Source organism: Condylura cristata, unplaced genomic scaffold (genome assembly GCF_000260355.1).
Source record: "Condylura cristata isolate star-nosed mole 26May11 unplaced genomic scaffold, ConCri1.0 scaffold00015, whole genome shotgun sequence".
Taxonomy (NCBI): Eukaryota; Metazoa; Chordata; class Mammalia; order Eulipotyphla; family Talpidae; genus Condylura; species Condylura cristata.
This window is the reverse complement of record NW_004567116.1, coordinates 3,996,808-4,008,187: the sequence shown is the minus strand read 5'-3', so window position 1 is coordinate 4,008,187 and position 11,380 is coordinate 3,996,808. Positions and strand designations below refer to the sequence as shown.

The window sequence follows — 11,380 nt, the reverse complement described above, 5'->3', positions numbered from 1 at the left end:
CGGCCCCTCACCCGCCTCCTGCACCTCCGGGATCTCCTCGGGAGCCCCGGGCAGGCCGGGGCGCGCGGGGCGCGGGGCGCGGGGCGGGGAGTGAGGGGGAGTCAGTGGGAGGAGATCCGGCACGTAGCCCGCCTCGCGGCGGAGCTGGACTCCGCTCCGGCGGGCGGGGGAGCCGGGGACCGCCGCTCCAGCCCGCTGGCCTTCGAAAGATCGTCCTGGGCCAATGGCAGGCGGGGCGACGCGCCCCGATTGGTGCAGACGCTCTGCTGATCACTGTGGAAACCCGGGTGGCCGGGAACGCGGGAGCATGCGGAGCCCCGGGCGGGGGGAGCCGGAGGGGCGGGCGGAGGAGGCGTCGGGGCCCTGAGCTCCCCGGGAGTTTTTACTGGAGGCAAAAGTCCACGGCGAACCGGCGGGCGAGGGCGGGGCGGGGGAGGGGGGCCGCCCGGGGGCACTGGCACGCCGGGGATTTTGCCGAGAGAAGGCCGGCGACTCCCGGACGTAGGCGCACAGGCTGGGGGAGGGGGCGCGGTGGGAGGAGGAGTAGAAGAAGACAAAAGCCGAAAGCGAGGAGGGCCCGGGCCGACACACCAACCGCCGGCGCAGGGAGGCCGCGGCGCGCGGGGCGTCCCAGTCGACAGCATGGGGAAGGGGGGGAACCAGGGCGAGGGGGCCGCCGAGCGCGAGGCGCCCTTGCCCACCTTCAGCTGGGAGGAGATCCAGAAACACAACCTGCGCACCGACCAGTGGCTCGTCGTCGACCGCAAGGTCTACAACATCACCAAGTGGGCCAGCCGGCACCCCGGGGGCCACCGGGTCATCGGGCACTACGCAGGCGAAGATGCTACGGTAAGGTCCCGGGCCTCCCGCCACCTTTCTCGGCTGCAGGCGCAGTCAGGGGCCGCGGGTCCCAGGGCGCCAAAAGCCCGCCCGCGCTGAGCCCAACTCGGGGCGTCCAGGAGGCCAGGGAAGCGTGTCCGCCACGCGCAGCCCCTGCCCGGAATCCTCGTCCTCCGGGACGGCCGGGTCAGCTTGCCGGAGGCCGCGCTGCGGTGGAGGTCCGAGCCGTGGGGGACGTGCGGGTTTACCGCGCGCCCTGGGACCCACGCGTCCGCCCCTTCCGCGGGGCTCACTCGCGGCCAAGGACTCCCCGAAGGGGACGCTCGGACCCTAGGGTTTTGGCGCCCCCAGCGTAGAAGATGGCCGCCCCTGCGCGCCGGCGAGAGGAGCGGGAGAGGGGCCAGGTGTGGACTCGGCGGGCATCCCTCCCCCGTGCCAGGCTGGGGGCGGGGAGGGAGGCGCGACCCAGAGCGGGGCTCGCGGGCACTGGGGTTCTAGTCTGAGGAAGCCCGCAATGGCTGCCTCGGAGAGCCCACCCGGGAGCGCCAATTCCCACGGCTCACCCACTGCCAGGTCCCAGCCTGAGGGGCAGCCTCTTGGAGACTGCGCTGGGGACTGGGTTTGCAAAGCCTCGCCGGTCGGTGGAGAGGGGCCGGGAGCAGGGAGGATTTAGCAGGGCTCCGCTGGCCTAGCAACAGGTCCAGCTGCTCCTGAGGTTACTCTGGGACATCAGGCTCAATGGTCCTCTGTCTCTAACTCCTGCCAGGAATGCCCTTCACTCCTCTTTCACTTCTCCAGGTGGGGTGGCCTCGGGGAGCCAGGGCCTGGGGAGTCAGGGCCTTTCGCCGGCGCACCAAACCAGCACCTAGCACCTGGCTCACCCCCAGCTGAAATCTTTGGCCTTTTTTAAGGTGTAGCTTGAGCACCTCACCCCACTGGGTGAGAGGAAGAAGGACAGAGGCTGAGGAGGAAAGAGACTGCGTGGCAGTGAGCTGGGAGCAGAGAAAAAAAGTGTGGTGGGAGAAAGACTTGGGCAAGGCGAATAGGGGCCTGGGATGGGCCCTGGGGTGGGCCCGGGAGTGACTCCTCCCACCTGGAGGCCCCCACCTGCCCAGCTGTGCGTGGGCTTTTGCTGTCCTGCTGTAAGACAAGCTGGGAACTCTTGATTCCCCGGGCACAGGCCTGGGTGGGGACCATAGAAACTGGTCCGTTAGCTGGCTGCGCTTGATGGCGAGGCCCAGTTCAAGATTGAGAGGAGGCCTGATTTTAGCCCCTCGAGCGCTTGGCCTTGTCTGGTGTACAGGATGGTCAGGATGGTCCTCTGCTCCCCCGCAAAAGGGAGAACTTGACCTTGTCCGTCAAAAAAAGTGGCTTAATGTTTGCCATTCGGGCAGGTGGCCTGGTTTACCTGTGCGTCCGCCTGCCATAGCTCTGCTCCTAGAGGTGGCCTCGGTTGGGGGTAACCCATAACTCCCGTCACCGAGGCCCCCATGCCCACCTGCCTTCCCTCCTGCCCTCCTCTCTGCCCCCCTCACCCCTGCTCCCCTCTCGAATGGCTTTCCAGCTGGTCCTCTCTGGTCTTGGCTGGGGGCACAAGGCCCCTCCCTGGGGTCCAGGGTGCTTGCTCTTGTCCAGACAGAGCTCACCCCTGCAGACCTCCCCCGGCTTGAGAGTTTCAGTTTTCAGCCGTGATTCAGTTGCCTCCGTGGCTCTGAGCGGGGCTCTGGGCACAAAAGTGAAAAATCCACAGACAGTGACCACATCTGTGGTTTTGCCTCCCTGCTCGAGAACTTGCCTGTGAACCTCGGCGGAGATCCCCCCCGCTCCCCTCTGCCCCCCAGCCTGTCTGCTCCAGTCGCAGCTTGCCCTCTCTGCACCGGCCTCCTCTTCCAACCCAGGCAGGAAGAGGTCGGAATTCACTCCCTCCTCACCTGCTCTTTGCTGTTCTGCGCAAAGTCACCAAAGCTGAAAACGAGACCATCTCTGATACCCCAGGGGTGTCCAGGGGCAAGGACCCGGCTTGGGTCCCAGCTTCATGAATGCTTAGGCAACACGTACCTTGAACTTCGCCTGCAGGTCTGGGAAGTGGGAAGGTGGGTGAGATCGTTGAAGCCTCCGAGCGTTCTACAGGCGGGAGGGCCATTACTCGTGGCCTCAGCCGCGTGTGCACACAGTGGTGCGTCCAGTAGTAAATAGGAAAAGGAGCTTGAAGAGGAACGACCTCAGTTTTGCAAAGGAAAGGGGTCCACTGGCATGTCCTCCCTTCTGTTCCCCTTGTGCCAGGAGGGCACCCTCTCTAGATCTAGGTGGGAGCCGGCCGGTGTCTACTGAGGGATGGCCCGGGGATGATCCCCTGCCGGACCCCAGGACCCCTGGGTATGTCACGTCCTCGGAGACTCGCTGCCTCCTCCCCTGCTGTCCTTGCTGCCCCAGGACAGTGCATGTGCCTGGCAGCAGAAATGGCGGTGTTAGTGCCTCGGGCCCCTTTGCCAGCACAGAGCTCCGAACCAGCTGCCGATGCCTCACTCCCTTGGAGGCTCCCTGGGGCTTCCTGGCTGGCCCGTGGCCTCTGTGGAAAGGAAGTTGCACTCTGGTCCAGAGCGCAGCGTCCTTCTGCTTCCCTGCCTCTAGCAAGCTGCTCCACAGTGACCTGCTTTGCAGGCCGGGGTCCACAGCATCGTACACCCCGAGTTTGCTCCCCCCGAGCCCTGGGCCCAGTTCCCTATGTGCGAAGCTGGGTCCGTGACTTGCCTTGCTCTGCAGACAGGGTTGACTTGGCCCCCCATGCTCCATGTGGTGGAGGACCCGGGGGGTCTCTCCAGAGTGGGGCAGGGAAGTGCCCGCTGGCAGGAGTTGGATGGTGCTGGGCTACGGCAGGCAGAACGTGTGACTTGCCAGCATCCCTGTGGGCATGTGGGTGTCCTGCCTTCTATTCTGTCCCCCCCCTCCCCCCAGCGTGCATCTGCTCTGCTGTCTCAGCGGGCTTGCCACTGCCTTCTCTTCACCTGTGTTTCTCTCTGGAAAGTGGTTTCTCCCTGTCGAGAGGAAAGAGCCTGGTTCCAATCCCCCTTCCAAAACCAGCGTTTGGATGGACTGTTTTCCTTGACCCATGCTTATCGCGCAGCTGCCGGGAACTTCTGTGACTTCGCAGCAGTTGTGAATCCTTTGCAGGAATTCTCTTGGCGTCTTGGAAGGAGATACACAAAGGGCCATCTCGTGGGGACAAGGAAGCTTTTTGGTGGGGGCCTTTGCCTTAACAGCAGGGAACACATGCTGAGGCACCCTGCGAGTGACCGCAGCGGGCAGCTCTCTTCTCTAAAGGGGGACCCACGTCACAGAGCTGGGTAGGAGCTAATATGCTGAGCTGGTGTCCAGCCTGCCTGACCGCAGGGTGCGGTGTCTGCCAGCCATCAGTGTGGGTGCTGGAGCAGGGTGGGTGCGGGGAGAGGTCAGGTGTTCCAGAAGCCTGACCTGAGTGTTGTAAAATGGCAGAAGCCTCTGGGCAGGATGGCAGAGTGGGAATGGGCCCTGCTTAGGGCACTGGGGTCGTCACAAGAGGTAGCAGTGGCCCTTCCCTGATGGAGCGGAGGGGACAGTGGGGAGTGAGCGCTGGGACAGTTTGCAGTCTGGAGGGGCATCGCAGGGAGGCGGCGTCAGGCGGGGTCAGGGGGAGACCTGGGCAAGGCCCTGGTGTGGGAGGTGGCTCCCCCAGGCGTGTGGACAGGGTGGTACCCACTGCCCCCTTCGGCTTCTCAGCTGGCAGGCGGCAAGGGGCTCGAGTCGAGTGGGCCTGGAAGGACCCCGGCACTGCCGCTTAGAACCTGGGGTCACCTTCCCGTGTGCCCATTTCTTCATGCATTAAAGAGGGGTTTGAGGCTCCCTCCTGTCACGCGGCCCTTTCCTGCCCTGGCCTCAGGGAGACCCCCAGGAGGGGTGAGGACGGGAGCTTCTGTATCAGGTGTCTCCGCCCGGGCAGAGGGGCGGTCGAGCTGGGCGATAGCCGGGTGGACCCTCAGACCGTCGCACGTTACCTCAGCGAACAGTAGACAAAGCGTTTTGTTATCAGCCACAGCAGTTGCTCCTCAGGAAACTACTTCTTCAGGGCCTTTCTGTTCCTTTCTCCAAAGTCACGGTCTGAGGTGAGGCCCTGGCCGTGAAAGGCGGCTCTGCCCACTCACTCACCCCCAGCGGGAGCCCGGGGCCCCTCCCAGGGACTCATGGGGGGTGGGGGGCTGGGGGCGGGCAGAGCTGCACAGCCCTGGCTCCGCGGCCTCCTCCCCCCGCCCGGGGCCCTGGACTAGCAGTCTCTGCTCTGGAAACACTCAGCTGGCCCTCTGCTCCTCGCTTTCTGCTCAGTGAGGGGGCACAGGCTTTCTGAAGAACCCCGGGCCCTTTCCTCCTCACAAAGTGTTGCTTTGTGAGTCTGCTCCAGATACAAACGGGAGGCGGGCAGGAGGCCTGGACGCCAGGCGCTCAGGGAGGAGCTGGCGGCGGGGACTGGCAGTGACCGGCAGTGACCACTGAGATACTGGGGACGGGGAGACATTTTTATTCAAGAGTTGCCAGCATCGCCCCCTTCGCTGAAAACTTTTTTGAACTTTCCAAACGTACGGAAACGTGAAAGGGTTCAGAACACCCAACGTGTTGCCACGTCTCGACTTCCCGTGCGTGTGAGAATTCCCTTCACTCGGTCACTCAGTCAGGCGAAAAGTTTTGTTTTTTTTTTAAAGCTTTATTTATTTGTGCATACAGAACTGGGGGACAGGCCAGAGGTGCAGGGACGGCGAGAGGCTTCACCAGAGACAGTGGGGAGCAGAACAGGCAGATCGACAAAGTACACTGCTGAGGGGAGCAGCGGGCGGGGCGGCCAGGAGTGGTCGGCCAGCCTCAGGCCGCTGCCCACAGCTTCGTAGTCTGAGATTTTAACCCCTGAGCCACCGGGGAGGCCCCTGTTTGGTCTTTTCTGATCTCTTAATCTAGACCTGCTCAACCTCACCCCCTCCCAGCACACCCCACATTCTAGGGATACCCTTTGCTGTTCCGCTGTCTCACCAAGGCCCCCGAGACCCGAGACAGTGTGCAGCGCCGGAGTCCTTCTGTCTCACCAGGGGGCCGGCGCCAGGCCGGCTAATGGACACAGTCTGAGCTCTGTATGCGTTACGGGCAGGAGTGCTGGGCGGGACTGTGCCGGACTATTAGCAACAGCGAGCACTTTCTGGGTGGCATTTATTTCATCTCTATTTTCTAGACGTGCTAAAGTGATGCACCTTATTTGTCACTGGAGAAAGATTAAAAGACGTTCTCTTGATTTTTGTTTGAACTGTAAAAACCACGTGGCATTATGTGAGAAGGTCTGCAAAGAAGGGAAAGTAGCTCCAGGCAGAACACCACCAAACGTTACCCTAATTGTTCTTCCTCCCACAACCTGATTTTGCTTTTTCACATTTTTTTTCAAAGTATGATCGTCAGGGCCCTCCCTGGTGGTGCAACAGGTTAAGCGCAGCCCTGCAAAGCCAGACGCAGCCGCTTTAGCACAAGTTCGATCCCGGCCAGGGAGTGACCCCCATGGCACGGCAGACCCCTCCTGTCTCCCCGCTGCTCCCCTCAGCAGTGGACTTCATCACTCTGCCTGTTCTGCTCCCCACTCTGTCTCTGGTGAATCCTCTGGCCTGTACCCCAGCACCTCTGGCCTGTACTCCAGTTCTGCATAAATAAATCTTTAAAAAAGGAAAGAAAAACTTCTGGTCGTCAGAGTCGCCTGTACCTAATCTCGCATTTGTCTTCGGTTTCAGAGGATCCCCTGAGCACATTTCCAAGCTGTGGTGGTCTCCAGCCCACAGCCCTGTGCCCAGCCTGGTGTGCAGCACACTCGGCTGGTACCGGGCACTCACGCGCCAAGAGACTCAGTGTCCTAGCCTGGCTCCGGCCTTGTCCTCTGGAGCAGCACATCTGTGCGCCCCCGGAGCTCAGTGGCTTGGTAGTGAGATGGGCATGGAGGCGTCTGCTGAGGAAGAGGCCCGTGGGTGCCACGTGGCGCCGTGTGGTGTCCCAGCGGGACTCGGTTTCTGGGGGTGCACCCTGCCTCACCACTGCCCCTGCTCCCCAGGACGCCTTCCAAGCCTTCCACCGGGACCTTGATTTCGTGCGCAAGTTCATGAAGCCCCTGCTGGTTGGAGAGCTGGCCCCCGAGGAGCCCAGCCAGGACCGTGGCAAGAGCGTGAGTGGGTCTCGGGGTGCAGGAAGGAAGGCGGCTTTGAGGGGGAGGGGTGGCAGCCCCAGACTGCAGGTGTGGAGCCCGGCGGTGGGGGGAGCCCCTCGGAGCCCCTCTGACCTGGGAGGGCACCCTCCTCCCACACCAAGGCGCCAAGGCAGCAGGCGCCACCCGGACGGAAACTTGATCCCCAGGAGCACGACTCCCGCCCCCCCAGCCCCTGAGGCACCTTGCTGCTGTCCCCCTCTGGGGCCTGCTCCCGCACCGGGGGCACCGGGAACGTGTCCACACGCCACCTGCTTTTGGCTCTGGCTTGTTTCACTTAGCGTAATGTGCTCCGGGCTTGCAGCGCGCTTCGGCACGTCCTTCCTTGTAAGGCTGGATTCTAGTGCGTTCCACCACCGTGTGGACAGATCGAGTTTTGCTAGCTGGCCCAGGGCGGGGGAGGAGGGGGCCCGTGGTGCCCACGAGTGGCTCCTTTCTTTGCCGCTTGCCGGCAGAGCTGGCGCACCCCAGGCCTGGCCAGCCGTGTGGGCTGTAGGCAGGCGGCTGCCGCCCTCCTGCCTCGGCCTCCAGGGCCGCGCAGTGCGTGTCAGAGGTGGTCAGTCCCCCGGGCTGACCGGGCTGCCCGCCCCTCCCTGTGCTCAACAGTCCCAGATCACCGAGGACTTCCGGACCCTGAGGAAGACCGCGGAGGACATGAACCTGTTCAAGACCAACCACCTTTTCTTCCTGCTGCTCCTGGCCCACATCATCGTCTTGGAGAGCCTCGCCTGGCTCATCATCTCTTACTTCGGCAACGGCTGGATCCCCACCCTGGTCACGGCCTTTGTCCTCGCCACCTCTCAGGTGAGGCGGCACCTGCCTGCCCCCGGGAACCCCGCCCCTCCCGCCCGCCCGCCACGGCCCGGCTCCTGTGTGCTGACGCGGCGAACCCTGTGTGACTCCTCCCCAGGCCCAGGCTGGGTGGCTGCAGCATGATTACGGCCACCTCTCTGTCTACAAGAAGTCCACGTGGAACCACGTCGTCCACAAGTTTATCATCGGCCACTTGAAGGTAAAGAGAGGTCGGCAGCCTGGGCTGAGCCTTGGCGTCGGTGGCGAGCGGTGGGCGGGCCTGTCCGCGTGCCCGGGAGGCCAGGTCCCCCCTCCAGTCAGTGTTGGGGCCCAGGGCGGAGAGGCAGGTCTGCCTGGGTGCTGGGCTTCCTGCGGGGCTGAACCGCTGGCACCTCGTTGGGCCCAGAACCGGCGTGCTGGTTCTGATACCGCTCGCTCTGTCGGTTCAGCTGAGCTCACTGTTACTCCCGGTGTGGACGCTGGTCTCGGGCAGCCAAGGAACAGCATTCTTGACTGTTGTGCGTTCTCTCATGCACGCTAACATATATCCTGCTGCTCTTTCTCCCTCGGGGGCCAGAAAGCACAGAGCAAGACTAGGAGCGGCCACTTTTGGGGGGACCTCCCCGTTAGGCGTCATGGGCCTTTCCTGTAATGTCCAGACTATGTGAGTCCTCAGCGGCCAGTGCACCCCAGCCTTCGGAAGGGGCACCGGACAGGTTGAGGGTCCGCTGAGCTGCTGGCTGAGCGTGGTTGTGCTTCAGATCCAGAAGGTTCTGCGCTCCCCCCCCCACCCCCAGCAGAAGAGCAGCTCACCCCACGCACGGCGAGTTTGCAGAGACAGGGTCCCTTGCCGGGCCTGTGTGTTACCCCCACGCTTCTGGAAGTGGGTCCTGCCCACTCTGAAGTGGGTCACCCCGTGCTAGCCCCAAACGGTGTCCGGCTGCTTCCCGAGAAAGGCAGGGATCTAGAAACTTCCACCCCGTCCCGCCCCCGCTTCGCGTCTGGGTTACGCTTACACCCCTGCTGCCGGACATCAGGGCTGGGCCCGAGCGGCCCTCACGCTGGTAACACAGCAAGCGGTTAGTCTGGCCCTGAGCCTGAAGCCTGAGAACCTGGGATTCTTCCAGAATTTTGGGGCTGAGGGTGCACATAGCAAAGTGCCTTGTTTCATTTTATGCTCTTCTCTGTTGGATAAAACCCTCCAGTGTCAGAAAGTAACATTTCACTCCCAACCCATGCTCCCCCACATACTTGACAAAGATGGGCTGTGTCCTGTTTCCAGATTTGGGCAGGGGCCAGCCCGGCCTGGCCTGCCTGATGGCCCTCAGTGCTGGAAGGGCCCTGGCCCAGCTCCTGCATCAGACAGACGAGGCTGGAAGGAGGGCTGTCTTCCACCGGGCTCCTGTGCTGCTGAGATCGGGGTCTTTTGGGGAGACGGTCACAGGCTGGGGTGGGGGCTCCCGGGCTCCTCCAGGCTGGCCAGGCCCCACTGGTCTAGTCCTTTGTGCTCTTTCCAGGCCAGTATCAAGGCTGCACAGCTCACCCTGGGCTGCCCCAGAGTGAGGAGGATCTTGTGAGTTCATCTGTTCCTCTGGTCCCTGTGTTGGGCAGAAAGGGCCTCACTCAGGGAGGTCCCTAAGCGTCCCGCACCTCGAGTATGCTAACCGAAGCTGGGGAGCACAGCAGACAGTGCTGAGGGCCTCAGGGGGCTGGGGGTGCTTCTGGCCACAACTATAAGTTCTGGGTGCAAGTTTGAGCCCCGAAATGCCCGCATCACACCCAGTGGGCATATCCGCTGAGGTTGAACTTTTACGAAGATAGCTCAGAGCAGTCACCCCTCTGCCATAAGCCCCATTATCACTGTAGGGCCCGCGGGAAAATTGCAAACTTCAGGCCCCGCGCTGTCTAGACTGCTTCTGGAGAGGAGGTCAAACGTCTACCAGCCTTTCTAGAAACTCACTTCCAGGGCCTGGGACTAGGGTGAGGTGAGCTAAGCACTCACCTGGATGCAGGATTCAGTGAGACACCAAAAAGGCTCAGTGTGGATAAAAACCTTTTCAGTGCAGTCTTAATTTCTTTTTAAGGATTTTTACCTGTATTTATTTATGCATACAGACCTGGGGTACAGGCCAGAGGTGCAGGGGTGGTGAGAAGATTCACCAGACACAGAGTGGGGAGCACAGCAGGCAGAGTGCCCAAGTGCACTGCTGAGGGGAGCAGCGGGGAGGCAGGAGAGGTCTGCTGTGTTCTGTGGGTCCCTCCTGGCTGGGGGTCGAACTCGTGCTGAAGCGGCTTTGGCCAGCTTCGTAGCGCTGCACTTTAACCCGTTGCACCACCAGGGAGGCCTTTTTTTTAAAACCAAAATGAATGTTGCGGAAAAAAACCCCACATGGAACAGAATATGAAAATTTTAGATAAAGATCAAGACCGAGCTGAGTCTGTTGAAATCTGAGGCCAAAGGAAAAACCAGAACCTCTCTCTGTTTCATTTGTATTTCTTTATCTAGTGGTTGAATTCTTTCTCCTACATAACTTAAAGTAGTTGAAAAGCAGTTAAAAGTGGAGAAGTTGGTGTGTTACATCATAGCTTTCGGTGTAAACATATTATTTTACTTCGGTTTACCTCGGATTAAAAACGGTCTAAGACCACCCCTTGGTTGACCCTTTGCATGTAAACATGAGGAGAGCAGAAAGCAGGTTTTGCAGACGCTGTCGACAGGGATGCTCAGGGGCCCCTTGCTGCAGGTGCTGGCCTGGCGAGGTCCTGGCCTCTGGCCCAAGCAGGGGCCTCCCTTCGGCTTCTGGAACAGTCCTTGTCCCCCTCCACACACCCTGGCAACATGCAGGGAGGGGCCTGCCGAAGTGCTTGTCGGGGGCCCCTCACCCCGTGTCTGGGGCCGCAGGCCTGGAGGCGTGGGGCGACACACTCCTTCCTGTGGTCCGGGCCACAGGTGCTCTGGACTCAGCGCTGGTAGCCCCGTTGTCCGGCTCTGGGGGGCCCCTGTGTAACAGGTAGGTCCTGCCTGTCAGGGCCCCGGGAGCAGTCTCCCCGGGGCTGCCCTGTTCACTCGCGCCCCCCTCCACAGGGCGCCTCCGCCAACTGGTGGAACCACCGCCACTTCCAGCACCACGCCAAGCCCAACATCTTCCAGAAGGATCCAGATGTGAACATGCTGCATGTGTTTGTCCTGGGCGAGTGGCAGCCCATTGAGGTACGGGGGGTAGGGGGTGCCGACACGGCAGTGTCTGGCCTCCACGTAAATATGTGTGTAGTTAATATATTTTTTCTCCCCCATGTAAATAATGGACACGAGCCCTTATCAGCATTTTAGAGCTCCCCTCCTACGGTGGCCAGGAAAGAACATTTCCTGTTGTGTTTCTTCCCAGGGGATGTTTGGTCCCAGTTGATCAGGAAGGCACAGTTCCAAGGCCCACATTTGGGCCCCCAAAGAAGGAGGGCCCACGGCCCGTGGTCCAGGCTAGGAGGGCCCAC

The 11,380-nt window shown here is 61.8% G+C and overlaps 1 protein-coding gene across 1 annotated transcript in view; it reads left to right on the top strand.

The window, feature by feature from the left end:
• Window positions 1-445: 445 nt before the first annotated feature.
• The window catches only part of FADS2 (fatty acid desaturase 2), a 23,463-nt gene continuing 12,528 nt past the window's right edge, over window positions 446-11,380 (top strand). Inside the window, exons 1-5 of the mRNA XM_004682728.2 lie at window positions 446-849; window positions 6,947-7,057; window positions 7,703-7,900; window positions 8,007-8,108; window positions 10,974-11,099. Of these exons, the coding sequence (XP_004682785.1) occupies window positions 643-849; window positions 6,947-7,057; window positions 7,703-7,900; window positions 8,007-8,108; window positions 10,974-11,099 (744 nt within the window). The 5' untranslated portion in view covers window positions 446-642. The remainder of the gene's footprint in view (window positions 850-6,946; window positions 7,058-7,702; window positions 7,901-8,006; window positions 8,109-10,973; window positions 11,100-11,380) is intronic.